This window comes from Lygodium microphyllum, chromosome 26, assembly GCF_053477565.2.
Source record: "Lygodium microphyllum isolate KBCC chromosome 26, Lygodium_microphyllum_v1.1.10, whole genome shotgun sequence".
NCBI classification, from domain to species: Eukaryota; Viridiplantae; Streptophyta; class Polypodiopsida; order Schizaeales; family Lygodiaceae; genus Lygodium; species Lygodium microphyllum.
Window position 1 is genome coordinate 24,135,814 of NC_141160.1, and position 26,063 is coordinate 24,161,876.

The following is a 26,063-nucleotide window of genomic DNA, read 5'->3' on the forward strand; positions in this document are numbered from 1 at the left end:
GCTACGATCATTAGTCAATGGCCAAATTTAACTACTAGATTGCACCTAGAATGCCATTTGTGTGCAAAAGCACCTTGTCATTTCCCTTTTTACTTTAATCCTTCTAGGTTTTTCTTATTCATCTCATGTAAGGCAGTGTAGAAAGAGGGAATTGGACACGACTTTCTAGCTATGGCTTTTGGCATACCTTTCATGATTTCCTCAACAATGGTAATATAGTGAGAGAAAATTTGTTGCTGCTCATCAATGGATTTTCTAAGAGCTTTTTATGCTCACTTGTAGGGTTTCCAATATCAATGTAAATGCATTCTCGTGTGAGTGATGTTAGTTTTCCATCGAGTTGGACTAGACACTTTATTGTGGGCTCATTGGTTTGTTATGCTCGCTCATCAGCCATCTCCTCAAGAGTCTCGTTTGTGAGCGTAGGCTTAAAGTACATTGGAGGTTCTTGAGGTAACGACAATGTTTCTTGAAACATCATTTTTGGGAGTGGGCTAACAAGGGTGTATTCCTTTATGGATGTGGCCTTTGTCATAGCCGAAGGCCATGACTGTTGAGAACCCTGTTGGAGACCAATAATGCCCCGAATCGGTGGAGTGGCTCTTTGTGTCATTTGAGGTTGACTGCTTTGTCAGATCCTTACCTTGGTTGGGTGTGACAATGTCCTTGGTTGATTTTCGTGAGTCTATTCACATAGGTTGAGCAACTGCATGAGGCTATTGTTGCTGGGTTTCTTGTTTCTACTTAGGCAAAGCATCCTTAGGAGACTTGAGACTCCTGAGTGGGCTAGTTAATGCCTCTATTGGCTACTCATTGCTTGTTGATAGTGTGACTCCTTTGTTTTGTGAACATTCTTGTGCAGCAAGAATATTACTATGGAGTGGACACTTTAATTTCTCTTTTGAGTTTGTTGTCCTATGAGGTATTCTCATCATCCCAATGTTAGGCTCTATCGTCTTTTTTTGATAGGTGAAGTTTGGCTTTTTGGTTTTTGTCTTAACCTACTCAATTCCTCAAGTGGCTTGTGTCTTAGGCTGAGGTCCACATTTAGATCATTTCCTTTGTTTCGTTCAAGCTATGATTGATAAAGGTGGTCACACAAGTGGTTTGGGTACCCAAATCTATCAGTTTTCTACGTGGTACCCTTGAGCACGTAGCATTGCTTTAGGAACCCATTGCGAATGGTTCTATGACCTAGATCAAGTGCGCTATGAGGTTCAACTATGACAATTGTGGGGCGCCCAATCCAATCGCTTCTTATAGTGGCAACTAGCTGATCTACTCCTCGGGCATTCAACTCAATGGTTGTTGGAATCTCATTGAAGGGTATAAACTTTGTAGTGTGTTGGAAAGAATCCATCATCATTGTTTGTCCAAGACTTCCAACCACACTAGGGTTTCAAATATGTGATGAAGGTGAAGAGTTGGATAGAAAAAGAAAGTTACAAGGTCTAGGTCTAGGTCTATTTTCAATATGTAAGCACTCTTGGATTTTCCTTTGTGCATCCCTAGCCTTTGTGATTTTGTTGGTTCTAATTCCCACAATCACTTGTTGACTACCATGAATGCAAAATTGCACTTTTCCTTGATTTTAATTTTGTGCAAGTGGATGGTGCACAATCAAGCTTTCTTTTCTTTTCAATTCTTATGGATCTTACAACACTTGAAACACTAATCACAATTCAATAATGATTGTAGGGATTGTGGTCCTTGTTGCTTGCGTTGGCTTTTGAGCTTCTGGTTGCATTGGCTTCATGAGTCCTTTGGCTCCTCGTAGCTCAGGTCTTGCTTGCTCAGTCTTGCTTTGAGTTTAATAACCGTGCCTCAAAGTTTATTGCACAACAAAGTTACGTGTGATGGTGCGACCTAACCTACATGCCTTGGTCCTAGATATGCATAGACAAATGGTGTAATGTGAGTGCATGGGTGCATGGTTCCTAGGGTGGATGCGTGGATTAGTATTTGCGTATGTGAATGTGCAATTATATGTGTGTATCCCAGATGTATGAGAACTATGTGCACCTATGTGCAAATGTATCTAATTCCCGATGCACATGAGTTTGGGTTTATTTTATTTGCACTAATGTGGGATGTGTGGTGGGGAATGAGGTGCTTTGTTCCTAGGCGAGGAGTCTAGTGCAACAATGTACTAGGCATGGTTGGTATGTAGATGCACTACATGTGACTAGGATGTGTTGATGTGTGTAAGATGTAGTGGATGCATGTGCACACACAATGCACTATGGAGTACAATGAGCATGTGGCATGAATGGATGCTTAATGTGCAATATTGGCACCTAGGATGCTATGAGTGTCTACATACATGTGAATGGGTGCATATAGGGGTGTAAATGCTTATGTGCATCTGTGGATGCACATGATAGGCGAATGCACACTTATGTGCGGGTAGATGCATTGTGTGTGATTAGACGCACATGTGTAGACGAATGCATACGCGGATGCACTAGGGTGAATGGATGCATAAGTGAAATGTGCAAGTGTCAATGAGGGTACTACAATGTAGGTGGATGCAGACATGTGTGGTCAGATGCATTGTGTGCGATCAAACACACTTGTGTGCAATTAGACGCACTATGTATGTAGGTGGGTGCACTATGGTGAAATGGATACACTATGTGGGGTGATGGATCTACATGATTGTGTGGAATCACGTGTGTGTAGTCAAACATAAACAAATGTGCACATGTGTAGTCAAATACATATGCAGGTGCACTAGAATGTGATGCAAACTATAGATGCACATGAATGCATGAATGCACGATGTGAGGTGACAAATGTACAAGTGATTGCACAAGTGTCAATTAGTGCACTACAGTGTAGGCCGATGTACATGTATGCAGTTGAATGCACATGTGGATGCATGATCATAGACTGATGTACTTGGATTCACTATGGTGTATAGGTATATCCTAAGGTGATAGATGAAAGGTGGGTGGCTCTTTGCATGCCACTTTTACTCCCTCCCCTTGACTCCCATCGTGTGAACATGGTAGTGCTAGAGGTGAGACAAAAGCCAAGTGGCCATAGAGGCCTTGCAAGTGGTGTACATGTAAGTTGCAATATGCCTACCTATCGCCACTAATGTGTTTGATGTGTGTATGCATGTGCATGTGTGCATACCTATGTGTTAAATGTGTGTGCATGTAGGGGTGTGAATTGGGGGGTGCATGTGTATTTAGTACGTGTGGAGATATGTGAGCCTAGGTGTGTGTTCTATGTGCATGTGAGTGTGAGTCTCTAGTGTATCTTGTGCATGTCGGTAGTGTGATGTAGTGTGTGTGTGTGATGTGTGCACGTCTAGTGTATCTTGTGAGTGAGGTGTGTGCATGTGAGCTATGTGTTGCGCACAATATAAAGAACCTCCAGTTTTAAAGTCAAAAGAAGATCAACAAATTTAAGGTTTTATACTATTACCAATATGCAAACATCATGACGATGTTTTCCGCATTGTCTAATGTGTTTGGAGGGGTCAATCATGCTCTCCCATGCTGGTTGGGGGTAAAAACATCCAAAATACATGGTGGATTCACTTACCAATAATTTTTTTTGGGTGGAAAAGTTGCGAGCTACGTGGTGTGGTGCATTTTCAAAAACTAGAGACTCCCACACTTACATACACCATTATCTTGGAAGGTTCTTTCAAACCTAGGATTATAGAGCACTATGATAGGTTGGTTTGTGCACAACTTCTAGACAAGGAGAGATTCTTAGAACTATTTAAGACTATTGTTGCTTGCAATTTTCATGGAAGTGTGGGAATTTTAGACTTAATAGACCATTCACGGTGAATGAAAAATTTACAAGGCATTATTTTTGAAGGTTCTTAGATGCTACTATAGGAGAGAACCATGGGTATTCTATTTATGAGAAGGAATGATGGGATGGAATGGAAAACTTTGACACAAAGACAAATGGAAATATGTGTGGGTATATTTACAGCAACTCTCCATTTGTGATCGAGCATTATTACTTGCATACACTTCTCATTATATGTAGGGGATGTAAATTTAAATACTTATGTATAATGGACATGGCATTGTACCAATGTTCAAAACATGTAAGTGTATGTTGCATAGTGATCCTGAATGGTAAATGTGCATAGAGTAAGTTGCAATGGTACAAATGTACAAGCCATTACATGTGCTTTTTGCAAATTTAGAGTTGTTTTGTGAGCCCATGACTCCATGCTAGATTTGGAAAAATATACAAAGTAGACTTGATAGATGATATCCTTCGTAGTTTAACTTTTGCTCGGGTAGAGAAGTTTTTAATGCTTATGAAAAAGCTTTTAACCTCAAGTTGTTACATTTGAAGACATTTTGTGATAGCATGGATTGGACCAATTTGAGGAGATGTATGAGAAACATAGATAATTTATTTTGCCTCCCAATGATCCTTTTAGTGTGAGGAGTTGGAAGTTGATATGTTGTGTAAGCAAAGTGTTGCATCAACAATTAGAATATCTATCAAAGATGAGCATTTCTTTTAGTGCTCAAAGTTGTTCACTTTTAAACAAATGTGGTTTTCCTTTTGAATTTCCCAAAGGCAAAACATATATTTGTATAACTATCTTTATTAGCAAAAGTGGAAGGGGAGGGAAAATTGTCCTTGCCACAACATCTTCTAGTATTACTCTTTGTTGCTACCAAGTTATGCAACTTATTTTAGTATCCAAATTATTTTGGTTTCACATAATAATTGTGCAAATGCCTTGAATGTTGTGCAAAATGCCCTAGAACATCCAAGTGCACAATATTGCTATTTTTGCAAGTGAGATTGATGTACATCCTTTCTTACTCTACCAAGTACCTTAACTCCATTGATTATTGTAGATGGACTTTTTCCTCCTTTTTTGGTGCTTAAACAAAACACTTTAATTATCCAATTGAGAAATCATAATTTGGTTATGGGGATGTGCAATAAGGCTCATATCATATGCAAATAGTTTCATATAAAAGCCATTGAGATAATGATTGCTATTGGTGCCAATCTTAGTATTATAATTTTTGTCCCTAAAATCACTTTTACTCCCTTGTTAGTTAGGTCTGCCATTCACTATGAAAAGGAGGCACTTTTCCATTTAATTGGCTTTTGTTATGACTATTGACAAGTCTCAAACAAAAACATTGGGCTATTTGGGGTTGTATCTCAAGACACTAGTCTTTTGGCTCAGCTTGGATACAAATTGGTTGAGATGGAAACACCTATGGGTGCATGTGCTAATATCACCCTTGGAAATGTGCTATTGTAATAAACAATGATTCACATTTCGTTGACAATGGTATTGTGCATTGAATTGCATAATAGTATCAACACTAAGGTGAGCCAAGTGATGAACATAGCTTAATCCATTTTGTTTTTTGTCAGTGAAAATGGACATAGATAGTGTGGCATCTCCCCTTTTTTGTCACATATAATGTGATTTGTCACCTTTTCATTAAAGAAAATGTGAAGCAAGCAAGGTGCAACATGGCGATGTTAGATAGTTGATCAGGGCCACAGAGAGAGAGAGAGAGAGAGAGAGAGAGAGAGAGAGAGAGAGAGAGAGAGAGAGAGAGAGAGAGAGAGAGAGAGAGAGAGAGAGAGAGAGAGAGAGAGAGAGAGAGAGAGAGAGAGAGAGAGAGAGAGTGTGTGTGTGTGTGTGTGTTAATGTCTCTAAAAGGCCAATGTGGTGTATGAGACTATACCAAAACAAACAACAAATTATATCTCATCTTAAAAGATAAAGGATAAAAGATAAAAGGTGTGCTTATGAGACTAGATGTTAGGTTGTTATAAGAATATGTTTATGGTGCAAATGTAAGTGATACTACTTAAGGAAGAGGATAAGAAAAAAGAGTTACAAAATGATATTTTCCTTAATGAAGTATCTTCCTCAAGTGGAAATGTAGCTTTGTATGGTTGAGATGGCTCAATATTTGTATTTAGCTTTCAATGGTAGCTCTAATCTGTCTATGATAGCTCCTCTACAATGTATCCTTGCTGGGCTAGCGGATAAATCTATCTATGATAGCTCCTCTACAATGTATCCTTGCCAGGCTATCTATCCGCAGTAGTGGCCGAAACAGACTGTGCAATAGTGCAAAAGTTAGTGGCTTGGGCTGTGGTAGCTTCTATTCCATAGAATAGCAGCTCTTGCCACTTAGAGGAGCTTGATGTATGAGAAGGTCCTAGGCTAGCACTAAATTCTCGACTTTTGAAGGAATTTGTATTTGCATGGGTTGAAGGACCACTAGTCAATCGATTTGCATTTTAGCGGCTTCGGGATCTTATAGTGACTTTGCCGGAATGAAGAACACTTGTAAGAAACTCCAAGACGGTCAGGTAGCTTGACAGAGAAGAGAGGAACAAAAATGGCGTCTGAGAATCCATGGCAATCGTACCACACGGTGTTTACGAATGCCAAAGCAGGTACGTTGTCTTTCCAGATGTAGGGACGCAGCAACTGGCAACAGCTATAGTGACCGGACTATGCCTTCCTATGATGGATCTGTGGCAGGGATGGATGGGGTCGACAAGGAGAAAGTGCAGAAAGTAGTCTATGAGTTGAGCAAAGGGTCCAGATTCTTTGAAAACGAGCAGAGAAAGGAAGCCTCGGTGAAGGACCGCGTTCAGCAATTGCAGGCCCAAGCTGCTTGTCTTAGTGAGAGTGCTTTGGAAAGTAATCAAAAGGTGAGATTTAGCTCTCAGGCAAATATGCTTTTATCAGAGATAATGCATGATGCTGGTGAATTATGCTTGACGTAAACTTCCGTATGCGTTTCTTTCTAAGTTTCCGTTTTGTTAGGTGCCCCAGCACGATCATTGATTGGTTTACAGTGTTTTGCTGCCGATGCTGGTTTTTGGAACCTTCTCTTCTTTGCATAGAAATGCTATATTTGACATGGTTTTTGTATGTGCTCCTTTCTGAATTGCATAGATGTGGTAGATGGATTTCTTGCAGCTTTTCGACTTGTTTGAATGTTGCTCGTCCATGGTGAGTTTTTGGCTCCTGCAATTAGTCTCTTGTAGTCTATCAGGCTTTTGTGGCAAGTATGAGATGCGGAGGATGGGTGTAGGGCATGTGGCAATTGAGCTGTGAATTGTTGCTCGTCCACGGTGTGTTTTTGGCTCCTGCAATTAGTCTCTTGTAGTCTATCAGGCTTTTGTGGCAAGTATGAGATGCGGAGGATGGGTGTAGGGCATGTGGCAATTGAGCTGTGAATTGTTTCAACCTTTTTTTGTCATTTTGGGAACCAATAAAGGTGATGATGTGGCAATCAAGGTGGTTTCAGAACGGTTTCCAGCCCTTTTTGCCAGGTTGCATAGGGTGCCCCACAAGTCCAACATGATTAAAAAATTCCTGCCATGTGACATTTCCTCGAAAATGTCTTTATGGCTAGTGTAAATCAGAGAAATATTGAGCGGAATCACTTGTTGGGCATTTTTAGTAGTCACTGTGTGTGGGCATCTTATCTCAGGCAGGGGAAATACCATGTGGCATCCAGAAGTGAGATTGCTGATCATCTTGGTGGTCCTACAGCAATTGGCTGCATTTATGGCTGGCCGGGCAGTTTCCTTTAAAGCAAAGTAAAAAACTCTCATCCGATGAGCAGCAACTTATTGCGCTAGATATCGCCACAAAGGTATGGGAGAAGCTTGGTCACGTGTCCTCCCCTAAGAAGACCAGCATGTGGTCCCATTTGGGCTCCTTTACTAGGTCTTTATACCAATATATAGTCCTTGGTTTCACCCGATCTATTTTATTCCTTCCTACGTATGTGATTACCTCTCCCTTTAGATTTTTTTATAGAAAAAAGACGAATGGACTCACTAAGAGAACGAACTTGCGATATGGCTGTGCAAGGTTTATGGAGCATTGTGATACCCATCAACCTTGCGTGTCTATCCACATCCCTACTTGTTCGCAGAATGGAGTACGTCCGAATTGTCAACGGGGAGGGACCCGAGGGAACCGAGATACAAAGTCATACCCTTAAGGGAATAGTTGTGGGCGTGGGGCGCTCTTCTATTATGCTACCCAATAATGACGTCCTTTACATCATAGTCTATGTGCTTTTTTTCTTTAGCATTTTTCACACTGTCAGTTTTATAGTGTTGTTATTTAGGTATACCAACAAGCCCTAAAGGGCTAGGTGACTTAATAACATCCATTTTTCACGCTTGACCCATGCAGACCAATACTAGTATAATAGTGAGGTATCATTGTACACCGATAGGAATAGCCTTGCGTCTGATCCCCCTATACTAGCAGGCGGGAGGGGGTCTAAAGAAACCCAATAGACCCCCCCTCTCTGTTAGTTAGGACAACTACCCTATTAGTTATTATAGCAAGATGCAAGAATTAGCACACCAATAACGAATAGGTTCCTTATAAGGGAATGGGGGGAGAGATTTATGATGTCTCATAATACAGATTAGAGGAACACCTCTAATAATATGCCTTTAGATTCTAACCGCCTTAGACTAGAATCTTTAAAAAAATGGCATGCTGAGCGTTGGATTACTACTTTTATAGTAGAAGAATTAGCCGTTGTATTGCCTTTAAAGACGGCCTATTTATTATATAAACATCAATGCGTAGCGTTTAATATTCCGCACGTACGCATTCAAGTGTTCAACTGCCTTATTAAGAATGGTTTGGCGTCACGCTGACCCAAGGCGCGCGACTACCGGGATGCAAAGGGCATCTATTATGAAAATCTCACAATTCGTGGCTGGGTCCCTATTGTAGATTTTAATTCAAGACGGTATGAGGAGCCCCCTCTCTAACCCCTTTGCTATGTTCTCGTAAGAAAGGCGGTTGCCAAAATATTCCTAATATCAATCTATAAAAATCTCTAATACCAATCTATAAAAAGGGGAGGGTCGAATGAATAATCCTAACACTAGAAAGGGACCCTTTGAAATGAAGCGTCCTCTTGATATAGCCGGACAGCCAAGGAAGAAAATGATTCGACCTCTAGAGAGGGAAAAATCTCCGCAAGTCAAGGGAGATCCACCCACGCATATTAGTGATAATCCGCTTTATTTGGCTAGTCATATAGACCTACCAGACAATTATTCCACAAATATTTTATTTTCTAATAATCAAAATGACGAGCTTGAGTTGCCCCTCAGTGGGTCGAGACCTTATTACTACAGTCTCCTTGGAGGGACGCCTTCTGCACTCTCGTAAAGTGAAATTGAAGAGATTAACAGCATGCCACAAGAGGACTATCTTGCCCCCATTGACATGGATAATCTAAATATTATAGGTGCCCGCCTTGTAGGGTATCGCGAAAAACAGGTCCCTCCCCTTCAGCAATTTCTTAAGGAAGTCCAACGGTTATGGCCGGGACCCGCATTAGCTAGGTTACTGTCATGGGTTAAACATTGGTGGGACAATAGACGTTTGAATAGGCTCCGGGCGGCTTCGAAGAACACCTAAGGGCTGTCGTATGTATTAAGGGGCCTTTGGGAGAACTCATTAGAACTCTACACAAGTGAGTCATTCTCCACTAGAGTCGCCGCGTTTGTTTTTCTCTTCCTCCTAATAAGCTTCGTTATCTATCTTTGGCGTGAGCATTCAAAAAGAGAAAATGAGGTGATACAAGAAGATAGTCAGTACAACTTTGATGGCGGCCATGTGGTCCACTTGGTCCTAAAGAAGAATTATATGAAGATGCAAGCCCTCTTTCCTCGTTCAAACCAAAGCAATAAGGATCCTTTAGAAAAAAAGACGGACGAAAAGGATGGAGTGCTTGTAGGTTTCTTTCATCCTATGTTAAATCGGTACGCTAATATTTTATCCTGTATTATCTTCATTTCAAAGCGATTAGTCAATCTAAGTAAATCCAAGGAACATGTGGCATCCCCTAATAGATGTTCCAAGAGTTGCACAAAAATAAGACTTACCGGTCGCTCTTGGGCCCCATAGATATAAACAAAACTATTCGCGGTTATCATTTGTAAAAAGTGATCGCAAAAAAGCCCTGATCACATTAAGCTTAAGAGGATACCCTCATGTCAAACTAAGTGGAAACCTCTTGTGTGCATCGGACAAGGTTGTACAAAGGTCCAGCTTTATGCCTCCTCGATGGAATAACCATAAACTTGGATTTGGCGGTTGCAACATCTTATGCCCATTTTTTACGACTAACATACCATTGGTAAAATGCACCCCCCTTAGGGGATGAACAACTTTGTGCAGCTCTATCCTTAGGCACTCTTCCATAAGCTTTCTAAATTGTAGGGTGCCCATTCTCTTTATATCGGACGGTTGCAAGGGTAAAAGAATATGGTCTAGCCATATCGAGCCAAAAGACGAAGAAAAACCCTTAAGGTTTGCCGATGAGGGCCACTTTTCCACCTCAAGGGAGGGACCTCTTTTTCATGATACGGGCAGTTTCCTGGCCGCCCTACATATTTTATTGCTTTGTTTTATTCTATATATGGCCACTAGGCAGCTTGCCCTCCATCACTTGTCTTTTCAGGTGTTGGTGAAAGATACCAGCTCGAGGAGATATTTCGACAGCCGCTTGTAAATCTGCCCTGTTTTTTTCAGGGTTCATCGACTTCAGATTTCTATGTTTTGTCTCTTTTCTCTCTCCCTCTTCTCTTGTGTTGTCCATATGCTTCCGCATTTGCTGCACTCTGACATGGTATCAGAGCAATGTAGAAGGGTTGATTGATTGCGGGCAAACCTAATCAAGAGGATTTTTCACGACACAAGTTTGCGTTTTCAGCTGGCAGAGGCTGAGGCGAATAGGTACAACGTGGAGGAGTGAAGCTGCTATTTTTTGCTGTTGGTGAAGGAGAAAAGGTTGTGTTTTCAGTTAGAGCAAATTTCGAGTTTTCATTACCTTTGGTGAGTGAATCTCTTTGAGAACAAGTGGAGAAAGCCCTAGTAGGCATTGGCACCGTGCGCGGAGTTTGAGGGGGACTCCCTTGTTTTTGTGCAGGTCATTCCATTTACAATGTTGATTGAAATTGATGTGGAGATCTAGGCTATTATAGACCATAAGGTCCTCGTGTTGCCATCTCTTCCTTTGGATCAGAAGCTTTATGGGGAGAATTACCACATTTGGCATGTGATGATGCTTGTTATACTGGAGTCTTATGATTTGGTGGAGCTTGTGACTGAGGTTATAGACTATCCTACAGCCCATGATGCTTCTAAGCTTTTCGTAGATGAGAAAGCCGAGTTGATGAAAGTACAAGTATTTTGGGACAAACTGAATGCCTGCATCTATTCTTTCCTTTTTCTTTCTTGCACTCTAGGTGTCGTTGGGAGATATGGTTGGGGCTAAATCAAATGTACAATTGGATGACCGTGATGAAGTGGGTGTCTTTGGAGGTTTAAGGAGTTGGTTCCTATGGTCTTGGACCAAGAAGAACAACTCAAAGGTCGGAACGCTTCCAAGTTGGAGGCTTTGACTAGCCAATCTTCCCAAACCAGGTTCTTTGTGTAGGACATAAAGAGAACGGAGTCTACAAGATGTGGTCTTCTTTTGCCATTTCTTCTTTTCTTCTTTCTTCACAGACTTATATTGAGCTTTGGTATGCTTGGCTTGGCCACCTCAACTACGAGTATCTTTAGAAGGCAACTCGCGGTTAGCTTATGTGAGGATTGCTAGAGATTGGGGCGAGCCACCCACCATGTGTATCTTGCATTTGTGGCAAGCAACATAGAGATGCTATTCCCAGTAAGGCTTTACAATGGGTTAAGGCGCCCTTGGTGTTGGTTTCAACAGACTTATGTGGACCCATGAGGACAGAGTCCCTTAAGGGGAGTTTGTATTTTATGCTAATTGTTGATGATTTTAGCAGGATGACGCATGTGTACTTCTTGGCATTAAATTCAGAAGCCTTTTAAGGATTGATTGATCTTTGAAGACAACAGGTCTAGCAAGAAACTCAATACCTTGCATTTCAACAAGGGAGGGGAGTTTGTTGCCCAAGAGCTAATTATGGTGTTCATCAGGAGTTTGCTAATACGAATACCCCTCAAGAGAAGGGTATATTGGAGCAAAAGAATGGTAGTATGATCAAGATGGTGCAGACTATGATGGAGCATTGGTAGACACCTTAGTGTCTTTGGGCGGAAGCAATGGCCACCACTATCCACATCCTTAATTGATTCCTTGCATCCATCGCGGTTGGTATGACCCCTTTTGAGGCTTACTTTGAACAAAAGCCGGATGTCTCTCATCTCAAGGTGTTTGGATGTGGATCCTATGTTCACATCCCAAAGAAGAACTGGGACAAGTTTGAGTCGGCTTTCAAGAAACAGGTGTTCGTGGGATATTGCTTGCAGTTCCAAGGATATAGGCTTTATGATTTTACTTCTCGGGAGGTGTGTACGAGTTGAGATGTTTGGCTTGTAGAGTTTTTAGTTGTAGAGAGGGGTGTTGAGCATCTTGTTCTTGGAGATCCACGTGACAGTTGGGCACTTGCTCTAGTGCCTTTGGAGCCTCTGTCTAATGAGGCTCCACCCTCTGTGGAGGAGGAGATTGCTTCACCACCGGATTCATCTATTGAGTCGGCCTCGATGGAGATTCTAGAGACTTCGATAGAGGTGGAGCAGTGAGGGGAGTATCGGCCTCCTCCTCATTGGGCTCATGATACACTCCGTGATTCCGCGATTGAGGGAGTCCTTGAGGAGTGGTAACCATAGGATGGCCCACGGCATTCTTGGAGGAACTAGGCATATTCCACTGAGCTTGTTTGTACTACTACTGTTGGATGACCCATGTCATGTGGTATAGGGAGCCCACCTTCGTGAAGGAGGCTTTGTAGTCACAACATTGGAAGATGGCTATGGAGTAGGAGTTGGATGCTATTGTGTGGAATGGCACTTGGGATCTTGCGCCTTGGTGCATGCACAGGAAGGTGATTGGTGTTAAATAAGTCTTTAAGACCAAATGCTGCAGTGATGGCACTCTGGATAAGCACAAGGCGTGGCTTGTTGCAAAGGGCTTCGTAGAGCGGCTAGGGGTGGATTTCCTTGACATCTTTGCACCTATATGCATGGCTACCATATGTCCGTTCTTACCTTACCTTTTAGCCAGCTATAGGAGATGGCTGGTTTATTATCTTAATGTAAAGTCTACCTTTCATAATGGTGATTTGAAGGAGGATATCTATGTTGAGTAGCCTCTTGGCTTTTCCTCATTTGTTGGATAGGTGTACAGGCTGAAGAAGGCCCTTTATGGCCTTAGACCGGCTCCACAAGCAATGAGAAGATAGACTTGTTCCTCTAAGGGAAGTTAGGGTATCGACAATTCTCTTCCGATTCCTAGTTGTATGTCCACACCTCAACTGGAGGGCACATTATTCGTGCTTTGTGTGGATGATTTTATCTTGATAGGTGACCATGTCGAGAAGGTCAAGTAGACAAAGGAGGCACTTCATGAGGTATTCGAGATGATGGATATGGGCCTTCTCCATTTCTTTTTAGGTGGTGAGATTTATCGGACTCGGAGGGGATTTTCATATCCTAGCAGTAGTACGTGTAGGAGCTTTTGGCCATGTTTGAGATGGTGGGATGTAAGGCCATTTCTACTCCTATGGATCGGAACTAGAAGGCTATGACCCATGCAAATTCACAAGTGGCGGATGCTTTCTGCTACCAGGCAATTGATTGGGTCCTTCATTTGGCTTCTTAACACTTGAGTTGATGTGTTGACCACCACACTACTCATAGCTAAATCTTGATGGACCCACATCGAGAGGCTTCCTAGTGCCGATCATATTTTATTGATGCTTTAGGAAATTGACATCCACAGCAATCTACCGATATTGTTCAGTAATCATGTCGATGTAATATTTCATCATGTTGTTAACGTCCTAAACAATATTTGATGTAGAGGATTCATAACCACTTGCATTAAGAGTCACCCCCACACTAGGTTTTACAATTTATAAAGAGGTTTGTGGCTACACAGACCCTTGGTTTACAGTTGGACCTTGCTCGCTACACTCATAGAGGTTGTGGGTCTTGGTTTGGGCAACATTCGGCCCTACAGGTGTAGATAATTGAGGAAATCCTCGATTCAAAGTTTCAACTTTGATCCATGATATTAGTGCTTTGCTATAGGTTTGTTGGCCAGGTTCATGAGTAAACCCAAGGTGGTTTATTGGAAGGATGCTTTGGGGATTTTGCGTCTTGTGAGGGGGACCCCTGATCTTGGTATTTATTATCCAATAGTTGTTGGAGATTCACCTTGGGTTCTTACAGGCTAGACAAATTGAGGTTGGGCCGAAGATGTTGAGCAATGGAGGTCAACAATAGGATATTGCTTTACTTTGGGTACAAGTGTTATCTCATGGAGTAGCAGGGAGCAGCTCATTGTTGCCCTTTTTCCCATAGAGGTAGGGTATAGAGCAGCATCTTCTACCACATTTGAGTCAGTGTGGCTTCGAAGATTACTAGGAAAGCTTGGCTGCCCTTAAACAGGTCCTATGACCCTTCATTTCAACAATGAGAGTTGCATTGCTTTGACATGGAATCTTGTGTTTCATGCTAGGTCAAAGCACATTGAGATATAGTACCATTTCATTGGAGAGAGAATCTTGGATAAGACTATGGATGTGGTTTATTGCAAGATAGAGGATAATATGGCAGATTTGTTTATGAAGGCGCTTCCTCAAGTTGTTCTCCAATAGCACGCTTAAGGTTCACGATTTGAGAGGGGGTGTTAGAGATTAGTCATCCCTTTGACTAGCATTCTCAGGCTACAGTTGGTGCAGTCAGTTCTCTCTCAGGTGGAGTTACGCATTTTTCTATTAGTTATTGGGCATTTTCAGTAGTCACAGTGTATTGGCACCTTGTTGCGGGCAGGGACAATGCTATGTGGCAGTCAAGAGTGAGATCGCTGATCATCTTGGTGGTTGTGCAGCAGTTGGCTGCATTTATGGCTGGCCACCAGCTGGTCGGCCCTTCATCACTTGTCCTTTTAGGTGTTGGTGAGAGAGATTGGCTCGAGGAGATACTTCGACAGCCCCTTGTAAATCTGCCCTCTTCATTTCAGCATTCATTGATTGCGGATTTCTGCGTTCTTCTGTCTCTTCTCTCTTTCCCTCTTCTCTTGTGTTCATTGTCTTTCAATCTTGTCCATATACTTCCGCATTTTCACTCTAGCAGCAAGTGTTAGCAAATATGTCAGCTCATATGTGAGTCTGAGGTGCAGAGGCTTGGGTACATTATTTAGACATTTTTAATTGTCATTTTATGGTCATATTTGGCATTTATTGCTGGCCGACCAACATTAAACGCTGTCCGACTTGACATATTTTATGGCATTATTTGTGCTTATTTATTATGGGCTCCTCCTTCTCAGTTGGTCAATTCACCACCTGGAGTTCCCGTGGAGAGAGGAGCTAGTGCCAGTGCCCACGCAAACGGTGACTCACTATTGTATGCGACAGTCTTGTGTCTGATATATGGATTCCATTTCTCGAGCATACATCTAAGTTCTCATTTGTATTGTGTTCTTTCTTTCCCTTTCTCTTTTGTCTTGTGTTTCAATAGTTTATTACAGCTTATGTTTACGCTTCCATTGCTACGCCACTTCTGACATGGTATCAGATTTCAGGATTTGTGGTCCTGTTGTGTTTTCTTGCTGATGATTGTTTTCACCCTTGCTGATTAGGTGACTGCTGCTCCATATAGGCGACTTGTCTTACTTGCGTTTTTTGCTGATGTCAGCATCCGTACAGCCTTCGTGTCCATTTCAGCCTGCATTTTGGTGTCTTTGCATCTCTCCTAGCTGGGCGCTTGCATTCTCAGGCCGTTTTTGCTGTTTTTGGCAGTTTTTGATTGATTTCTTGACTTTTTATAGTAGCTTTTGTCTTATTTTGATCAGATTTTGGGTTACACTATATGTGAACTCTTGCTTTTTGCAATTAGTGCTCATGTTTTGGCTGTGTTCCCTCTCCAAATCCCTTCTTTTCTCAATCCTCTATAGAGGGCTCCTCCATGCACATCCATTTATGACAAGCTCCATGGACCTGATTATTACATGTGGAGTGCGGTGATGAAGGCCTAGTTTATTCAGCAGTAGTTATGGTATGTGGTTGGTGGAGCTATGGCATGTCCTCAACAACCTTCTCCTGTTTCATCTGATTTTGATGAAGACAACCATGAGAAGGCAATACTTACATGGGATTTGGATGATGCCTGTGCTTATTCGGCCTTACTTTGGTGTATTTCCAAAGAAATCCTACCGGCGGTCACCCCTTGCAGGACAGCTTAAAGCGTATGGTTGAAGTTGCAGTTGATGTATAAGGCTCCTTCCACCATGAGGGCTGTTACTCTCTATGACCAGCTCTAGCAAAACTGAAGTTTGAACCCAAAGATACGATCCAATCATTCCTACTTCGAGTTACCCAATTCCAGGACCAGCTTCGCACTATGCAGTCTACCCTATTAGAGGCACATCTTGTTGGTACAATACTCTACAAGCTTCCTTGGGAGTTTGATGGAGTGGCGAATGCTTTATGGGCATAGACATCTACGACTCTTGTCAGTTTTCTTCATATGTCCTCGATGTTACTTGAGCATGAGGTGACTTTGCGACTACAGGGGAGGCTTCCGTCACATTATGGAGGTTCAGGTGAGGCTCTTGCAACTTCAAAGAGGGGTTTGAAGATGAAGAAGTTGAAGGCCTAGTGTTACCATTGCGGCAAGAAGGGTCATTTAAGGAAGAACTGCAAAGAGTTAGTGGCTTCTAGGAAGAAAAAGGAGCAGAAGACGAAGTGGGATGCAGACTCCTTCGATGAGTCATCATCTGCCTCGGATTCCGACTCAACTCCTTCGGCCAAGGCGAAGTCCAAGGCGCGAAAGGGATCTTTTTCTTCGGATCGTGGGAAGGGCTTGGTGGCTCCTTCCTTAGCTGCTTTCTAGTGGTGGTGATGAGGTCATTCCTCAGGACTCTCCAATGCCAAAGAGGGAGTGTGAGAGGGTGGTGAGATGGGGCAGCCGTGCCTCATCTATATCTCTATACCGATGCACAGGATCTAGAGAGGGACATCCTTGGCGCCTCGACCGAAGTCTGGTAGGTACAAATCTTGGAGCTAGGATTGACATCCAGGTTGATGATGGGTTGGTTCTTTGACAGAGAGCGGGTGGCTTTCGTCTGGAGCTCATATGAGGGGACACTTTAGCGGTCAGGCCAAAAGAAGGGGAATCCATGGTCATTTATGCGCTGCGGCATTGGTGATAGGATGGTCATGTGTGCTACATGAGCGGCATCATTGACAGACATTGAGAGCTACTATGGTTTTCTTTATCTTCAGGAGCTGGTACGATTGACATCAACATCAGGTTCTCTCCGAGGCACCTTGGTGGTGGCTTGATCACCCCCTGCTTGGGTATCCATGGTTCTACTTGGTGGTTCTATGTTGTATGGTTTCTGATTCATTCTCCTTGTATCATTGTATTGTATCAGATCACCCATGATCTGAGAGAGGGTGTTAGTAGATATGCCAGCTCATGTGTAAGTCTAAGCTGTAGAGGCTTGGACACATTATTTAGGTTATTTAGGCATTCTTATTGTCATTTTATGGTCATATTTGGCATTTATTGCTGGCTGACCAGCAGTAAATGTTGGCCAACCTGACATATTTTATGGCATTATTTGTGCCTATTTATTTTGAGTGCCATCTTCAAGTTAATGACAGAATAGCTTCTCTCAAGTATACACCGTGCTCATGTAGTCTCAGATGAGGGTGTGAAAAAAACTGCTAGGGTTTGCACTGAGGACACAGAGAGTGTACGACCATGACAGAAACACAAAGAGACAGACGTAGACATAGAGAGCAAAACTCAAACCCGAAATGCAAAACCTAAACACAAAACTCAAAACTCAAACACAAAGAGAAGAAGGGACAGAGAGAATACAACTCCGAAGTGAATGAATGCTGTAAATGAATGTAAGAGTGTACAATGTTCTCAAGGGCAGAGCATTGTCGAAGTGTGACATCCACTGGAGACGGATCCCAAGTGTTGTGACCACCGGTCGGAGTAACGAAGTGAGAGAAACACCAAACGTTGATCACCAGAGTGTGAGGAGACTGAGGCGACTGCCGAGGATAATGCCTGATGATGTGGGCGAAGCAACAAAGCGTAGTAGTAGAATGCTGCAGTAAAATGTTGTAGTAGAATGCAACAGTAGAGCGCCGCAGTAAAACGCGGCAATAGAATGCCACAGTAAAACAAGGTGATGGCAGCAGTCGCGAAGGCTAGACCGCCACGTGGTGGGAGATTGATGGCTGAGATTTGCACACAAGGGTGAGAAACTTGCACGGGGGGGATGAGGCTGAATGGGGGCAGCCTATCTACTTATAGATGTGGAAGGGGGGTGCCCCAAAAATTAGGGTTTTTGGGAGACCATTGAGACTCTCTCAGACCGCTCTCCTTTTTAAGGGTTTTCATTAATTAAGTGTGTTTTGGGGCTGTTTAAGAATGCTAATCAGCTGAAAAGCATGTTTTAGCTCAAGAGAGGGAACATGGAGGGCATATTCTTGTGGCCAAAAGATTGCAATGGTGGCTAGTTTGACCTTAAAGACGGAAATACTAGGCCAACTTACTTTGTGTAGGTCACATGAGACTTGGCCTTTGGGGGACTCTTGGCATTGAAGAGAGGGAGCATGTAGAGTGTGGACAAAGATAGTGCCATCTTCTGTTTGTATCTATTATATGCTTGGGAGATTGCCAATGTCTCTCATTTTATCTATAGTGGATTTTGTTTTGTGTGTTCTTGTGTTTGTGTTCGACAATCTTGCACATTTTGTGTTTCATTGATTCCTTGTGCATTGCACTTCTAATAGATGTTTTTAAAGCACTAGTAGATACTTTTTGTTGTATGCTTGCATGTTCTATCTCATCTTTTACTATTAGTTTTAGTAGTATTGTGCATGTTGTATGCTTGCATGTTCTATTTCATCCTTTACTAATAGTTTAAGTAGTATTGTACATATGATATCTATGATTGTGTAAAGTCATGAAAAATGTTGAACTTTTCACCTATTGGAGTATTTTTAAGTAAAAATATTCCAGCTTTTGCCCTACAGATGGCAGACTCAAAACTTTCAGAACTTGAAGCAAATAGAGATCTCTCAAGAATCTGGATGCATGTTGATTTAGATGCATTTTATGCTGCTGTTGAAACTCTGGAAGAACCGTCTCTTGCTGGGAAACCAATGGCTGTAGGAGGAATGTCTATGATTTGCACTGCCAATTATGAGGTTTGTGTAGTGTTGCCAGCAGTTATTCTGCTTATCGTTCAGAGATCTAAGCTCTTTGGCATCATGACGATGTGCAGGCCAGGAAATTTGGGGTTCGTGCAGCCATGCCAGGGTTCATTGGCAAGAGGCTTTGTCCTGACCTGATATTCGTCCCTCCAAAATTTGAAAAATATACCCGTTATAGTGAGCAGGTTCGAGAAGGTACATTCCTTTTCTCATACAAATCATAACAGGTTTTTACACTGCTCTTAGTAGCTAGAATATATATAGAATTACTTAATTGTACGTTGTATGTGATTGTGATTGTGACAGTTTTTCGCCAATATGATCAACATTTTCTTGCAAGGAGCCTAGATGAAGCATACCTTGATATTACCCAGCAATGCTGTACTCGGAATGTTATGTCAGTGGAGGTGACTAGTATTCTCTTATGCACCCTACTGTTACTTTGTGGACTTCAGATTGGTGATCAATAATAGCAATACTTACTGATGGGCCCTTGTTTGCCCAAGGTTGCCGAAGAATTAAGAAGTCGAGTTTTTGAGAAAACTGGATTAACTTGCAGTGCTGGAGTTGGACCCAATCGCATGGTTGCTAAGGTTTGTGAAGGGATTGCATCTTCAAAATCTAAACTGAAGCACACACACATGATAATGCACATCTTCTGTGCCTTTTAGCAACTTAGCTAAAAAAATGCCTATCCATAATTAAATTGGCCAGGCCATCTTGACTTGCAAGTGGTCCTGAATAATAATTAGCCCCTGAACTGACATTAACTAATTAGTTAATGCCTAGTTCCTATTGCCATCACTGACATCAATGGCTGATTGAACACTCAGGACCACTCGGGAGTCAAGATGGCCTAGTCAATTTAATTATGGATGGGCATTTTTAATTTTTTGGGAAGTGACAAAGGATTGAATTAATCTTCAGAATTAATTAAGCATTTTTGTCATATCTTGGGAAGGCTAAGATGTTCTATAAGGTATGGTTGGCCATAAATCTATTCAATTGTGACAGATGAACTTGGTCCATGACCATATGCATGTGCATGGTGCATGCCAAAATGGGTTGCCACAGTCAAAAATGCTGCTTTGATGGATGTACATACCTGTGAATGTCATGCAGAAGCAAAAAGCAATGAGAGAGAAAGAGAAAGAGAGACAGAATGAAGGAACCACACAACCAGACTGAAATCTGAATGAAGGTTGCATACAATGACAGAGTCCCTGCATGAGCGATGAATTACCATCTTAGTCCTTCTGGACCATTTAAAAAGTGGTTGGCCCCGCTCATAAGAATGGGACTCAATGGCGGGCATGAATGGCAGGAAGACTCACAAAATGAGAAGGCAAGCAGATTGCAGTGCCAGAGCTCCTAATGTCACTGTCTAATGTAGTCTGAGTCTCACAAACAAGAGATGAACACACAGAAATGACATGATTGCTAACACCCTCTCTCAGATCTTGGGAGCGTCTGAAGGTGAAGAAGATACATGTAATGAATTAGGAAGCATGGAAGGCAATGGAAGGGCCTTGATGAAGATGTCAGCAACATTGTCCATGGTAGGTAATATGCCATCTCCAGCTTGCTGTCCAAGATGCACTCTCGGACATAGTGTTATTTAACCTCAATGTGTCTTGTATGACCAGGAAACGTGGGGTTCTTTGAAATGGCTAGAGCACTCTGATTGTCACATCCAAGAAGAGAAGGTCGCTATGTCAAGCAGCCATGTGGCATTCCAGCAGCTGGGAATGCCTTTTGCATCTATGCTGGTGGCACACTTCAGGTGGCAGAGCCTGGGCAGGACAGTTTGTGGGCAGGCAGACCTAGGTGGACATCTCTTTGGGAAAGACAGTGACTTTATGGCCCAGTCATCATTATTTCATTGCAGTTAGACCTGCCGTTGCAGATTGGCCCATTGTTGGGTAGCAGGTCACTGTCAGTTGGCCGTACTATAGCCTATTTAGAGCCGCCTTCTCCTTCCTGCTGATCATCTTCTCCAGCCATTGCCATCTTCTCTATTGTCCCTCCTCTATCCTCGATCAGATCATCTCTCTCCTGCCTCGCATTCCTGCACTTTCACTGATGTGACAGTGGGCATGTCTGCAGGGGCTGTTGTATTCAGCTTTCCTTTCATTCGTTCAGATCAGAGTTTTGTTTCCTTCGTTATCATCTGTGTTCTCGCTTCTGTACTGCAAACTCACACCCTGATGCAAAAGCCAAAGATCATTAGATAACCAGCCATACACAGACTTAGTTATGTCCTAGGCTTTGCCAGGAGGCAGCAGTGGGGTAGGGCACTTATACCAAAGCCAGAATTTTTATCTAACATCTTTCTTATTGATCTTTGCACTCTTCCCTTCTTCACCTGTATGCTTATACACAAACCTCAAAGTTTCCTGAACAATGTCACGCTTATGCCGTCAATTCTCTGCTCATTACTTCTTTGCCATCTTGTAATCATTTGGCTGAGATACCAACTGTGAGATGCATGGCAATGCAGCAGTTATATAGCACATAGTACACTTTTGCACTCATTGTGCACCATATCCACAGAATATGACCATTGTCTTGTCTTGGGCAGAATCCACATCTATGATCAGCCTCATTCAACCTTGAAAAGCAATTGGCACTTTGGGCTATGAACCACAAACTCAGCATGGTCCAACTCTTATTCACAGGGATACCTGTTAATGAATGTTATGGGAGAGACAAAGACTAATGTCCGAAAGACGAGGTGGGCAAAGAGAACTTATTGGGAATCCCACAATTGCTGACTAGCCTGCTCACCTGGTCTTTGTCAGCCAGCAACCATCCTACTGCCCACCTGCTTGCCTTGCTGCCTGGCTATTCATTTGTGCCCTGGGTGGTAGATGATGACATATGGAAACATAAGAAACTGAAACTGCAAAAATAAACCATAATGGATGGCTGATAGCATGCAAATAATAGTTGTGTTACTATGGTCCATGGACCCTACAAATGGTTTTGCAATGACATAAGATTCATGTCACACACCTTGACATATATTGATCTATTATCATGCCAATCTCTCTACTATTGTCTCAGTTTGGAGCAGATAAGCCAGTGGTGCTTAGATTTATCCTTCCCAATTTCTACTAGTGAATCTTTTGAAGAGGTTTCTTAAGCTGAGGTTCCTTTTTTTTTTTTGGCACTTTGCTACTAATGAGTTTTTATGAGAGAGAGATAAGCAGTTAAAAATGTGTAACATGTAATGTTTTCCTTTTTAACTTCAACAACCAATGATTTATGGGTGTAGGTGTGTTCAGATATCAATAAGCCAAATGGTCAATATGTGGTTCCAAATGACAGAAAAGCTGTGATGACATTCTTCTCAACTTTGCCCATTCGAAAAGTGCGTGCACACTGTTCTTGTTCCTTATCTATGTTTCCTGGCTTCAAATGTTAAGCTTTTTGATTACTTTGCAGGTGAGTGGAATAGGAAAAGTCACAGAGCGTTTGTTGAGAGAAGTCCTTGACATAAGTGTTTGTGGAGATCTATTAAACAAAAGGGCTCTGATCACGGCTCTTTTTTCATCCATCTCAGCAGGTATGTTACCTGGTCAGGCATCCTTTTTTCTTCATTTCAGCAGATATGTAATCTGTTCAGGCATCTGGCTATTTATTGAACCTTGTTCTTGTGGATTTACAAATATTTGGGTGGGTTGATTATCCTGTTGATGTAACTGTTTGGCTGGTTAGAGGATGCCCCATCAACGTGCAGCTTTCTGCTAGAAACATCCTTAAAGCTGAGAGCTATTTCGTCTGACTTGTTAGGTGAATCTGGCAAAGCATATTGTTCGTGTACATTGTATGTTTGTACAAAACGTTTTTCTAACCTTTTCACATAGCATCCACAACAGGGCATTTTGCTGTTGCATGCAATCCAAAGGATCTCTTAGTTTCTGAGTACCCTGCTACAAAAAACAGCATGCTAAAAATGATGCATGGATCTTATAGAATCAGCTATACTTCTTCAACTAAACAACCCTTGAACATCAGCCATAGAAAACTTGATCCTTAGTAGGCCTAAATCACAAAGAGTCTTTGGATCTGACTGCATGTTACAAACTTTAGAAAAACATCACAGCAATCATTTGGCTTTACCATTCCCAATGTCTTTACAGAATCCAAAAAAGCTGTGATGACTTTTATAATCCAGTTGACGGTACTAATAATGACATGTGGCTGTCAGTTGCATTTAGTAGTACTTCCTTTCATTATTCTGATTAATATTTCGAATTATACTGATGTGTCACGTATTCATTTCAAACAGAATTCTTCTTGTCTGTGGGTTTAGGCATCGGAAATTCTGATGCTCCAGTCGAGGAATCACGGAAGTCTCTTAGCTGTGAGCGCACCTTTTCTGCAACTAGCTCTGAGGACAATCTATTTAGCAAGCTTGGTAATTTATGAAGTTATCTCTTTTGTGTATTGTTCAAACTTCAAAAGCTGAAACAGTAGAGATGTTTTGAGGGGACTTATTAACAGCTTGTGGAATTGGTAGGGCATTACTCTCATGCAAGAGTAGGATAACATTTTTCTCTCTTCAAGGTTCACTCTTTTACGTGCCTTGGCACATGCATGTGCACAATAGACCTGTAGTTTTTTTTATGGTATGCTTTGTGGGGAATTTGAAATGGGTCTAAAGCACACCATGAAGTACAAAGAGAGAAAGCTTACCAAGCCTTCATTACCTCAGAGACCAAAGGTTACATGTGAAAAGCACGAAGGTTAACCCTTTCTAGGGAGTGACCATGCTGTAGTATTGTTTAGGGAAGGTCTATAATATCAAAGATGTTATTGGATGGGATGACTCAGCCGTTACAGCAAATAAGTGCATTATCATCATGAAACCATCTTGCCTTCTTTAAATAGGGTGGTACATGATCTGATTTAACATTAATTACAGCAAGCAAATAAATCCTTAAATCTGAAATAAATACATTATCACGTTAATTTTGAACAGACAGTCCCAAAATGGTCCCCTTGTAGTATTTCTTTAACTCGTATTGCTATGAATCTATAGTACATGGAGATGCAGACTGATCTCTCTACAAATTTCAATACTTTGGGTTGTCACCAATGACTAGCAGCATTAGGATCCAATTTGCCTCGATTCTAACACAATTCGGGCATAAATTGAATCTAGTACACTTACCCGTGGGTCAACTTCAATGTGGATGTCCAACCTTTACCAGAACTACTATAAATATTTCATTTTGGTAGCTCTTGTGCATTTTGGGTTTTTTTTTAATGGGCATACACTTTGAGGTGTTTGAGAAACCTTGATTTCTATTGTAAAGTAGATTTTTGACAGCAAAACACTATTTTCTACCTTCAAACAACTGAGCAAAACTAAGAATCCGTTGTAGTAAGTGTGAGTTGGAGAGTGTCCCTTGTGGGGGAATTGTTCACTTACCTAGGTACCCTTGTACAAAGATGATAATGGTCATGCAATGCAAAGGGGAAGCTACTAAAGGGAAGGGAGGCTGATGTCCAAGGCAAATACCGAATCTCGTAGAAGACCAAGAAAGGGTAGGAATCCCCTCTCAACCGTGGATGTTGAGGTCGAATGAGGAAGAGGAGCCTGATGTCGGTCTTCTTGTGGTGCGAACAACCATGATGATAGATGAAGATGAGGATGGAGCACTCCGACTGGAGGAGCAAAGTAGAAGTCATTGCCATGATAGCATCAAGAGAGATGCTACACGATCCGTCTCGAGAGGGATATTCTCCATGCTAGTAGAAGAGCAAATCTTCTAGGAAGATGAAACCATGAAAGGAATAGTGCATATCCCATGTCTCCAGCTCAAGAAGGACCGGTGCAGATCTACATGTTAGCCTAATCTGAAATACAAAACCTCAAAATTTGCAAAGTAGAGGTCAGTAGTCAGATGCTCCAAAGCAAAACAAAACAGAAAGTAAAGCTAAATGAAAGATGTGCAATGAATATACGTACATGAGTGAATGCAGCGGAAGACTAAAGAAGGAAAAGCTAAGGATGTGGCCACCATTACATTCTTCCATTAGTAGGTCTTTGCCAGTGAAACACATGATGAGGTGGGAAATGTGCCTAGGGTAGGGTGTAGGAGGAGATCCCGGAATAGATGCAAGTAGTGCAATGAGTGAGGAACTAGCATACCAATTAGCAAATCCTTCAGGGATAGTGAAAGATATGGGTTGTTGAGGTTGTCCGTGTGCCACATGTCTAGTGATAATTGTGCCAGAAGGAGCAGATGGGGTAGTAGTGGAAGGCGTAGCCTAGTGGATTGGCTAGTAGGAGTGGAGGTAGTCATAGCAGTCTGTTGTGGTTTTTTACATGGGAGACCTTGGGTCTTGCTACACTCCTCATCTAAATGGCCCGATCTCTAACAGTGTGCGCAAAGCTTCTTGTTTTTAGGGGGTTATTGGTAGATGGGTTTAGTTTCTTTGGTTCTGTCTAAGGAAGGGGTGTCACCCTAGTTTTGAGTTGCCTTTGCATTTAGTGTCCTTGTCACCGTGAGTTTTCCCTTGCAAAGAAGAGGCAACTAGATCCCTCTCCGAATAAGAATGTGGGGAGGACTTATTGTGGACTTGATTATGTAGTCTCATGTAACGCAAAAATTGACATTCAAACTCATAGAAGGTTAATAATCAAGGCAACAAGATGATATATTGGATGAAATGGAAATACTTTTTAGATAGCTTGTTAAAAAAGAATGCAACCTAATCGTCATTTGACTTTGGTGAGCTAGTAGTGGCAAACATAGTGAGTAACCATTGATATTCAACCAACTTGACTTTCA

The 26,063-nt window shown here is 41.9% G+C and overlaps 2 protein-coding genes across 6 annotated transcripts in view; both read left to right on the forward strand.

Moving 5' to 3' along the window:
- The first annotated feature begins 6,128 nt into the window (after window positions 1–6,128).
- Window positions 6,129–26,063, forward strand: part of LOC148013056 (DNA/RNA polymerases superfamily protein) — a 50,082-nt gene continuing 30,147 nt past the window's right edge. The window contains exons 1-9 of one of the 5 annotated variants that reach the window (XM_087667673.1): window positions 6,129–6,432; window positions 6,521–6,693; window positions 19,078–19,251; window positions 19,329–19,452; window positions 19,564–19,664; window positions 19,764–19,850; window positions 22,535–22,630; window positions 22,705–22,825; window positions 23,576–23,680. In XM_087667673.1, the coding sequence (XP_087523799.1) occupies window positions 6,375–6,432; window positions 6,521–6,693; window positions 19,078–19,251; window positions 19,329–19,452; window positions 19,564–19,664; window positions 19,764–19,850; window positions 22,535–22,630; window positions 22,705–22,825; window positions 23,576–23,680 (1,039 nt within the window). In that variant the 5' untranslated portion in view covers window positions 6,129–6,374. Of the gene's footprint in view, window positions 6,433–6,520; window positions 6,694–19,077; window positions 19,252–19,328; window positions 19,453–19,563; window positions 19,665–19,763; window positions 19,851–22,534; window positions 22,631–22,704; window positions 22,826–23,551; window positions 23,681–26,063 lie in introns of all 5 variants that reach the window. The other 4 variants (XM_087667672.1, XM_087667671.1, XM_087667675.1 and 1 more) reach the window with 4 other exon arrangements.
- Window positions 20,442–21,149, forward strand: LOC148013057 (uncharacterized). The gene is made up of 2 exons (XM_087668661.1): window positions 20,442–20,816; window positions 20,904–21,149. The coding sequence occupies exons 1-2, from the start codon at window positions 20,691–20,693 to the stop codon at window positions 21,147–21,149; spliced, it is 372 nt and encodes a 123-aa protein (XP_087524787.1). The 5' UTR covers window positions 20,442–20,690.

Coding starts and splice junctions, on each gene's coding strand:
- LOC148013057 (XM_087668661.1), top strand. CDS start 20,691: ATGATTGCTAACACCCTCTCTCAGATCTTGGGAGCGTCTGAAGGTGAA. Junction 20,817..20,903: donor TGTCAGCAACATTGTCCATG/GTAGGTAATATG, acceptor TTGTATGACCAG/GAAACGTGGGGTTCTTTGAA.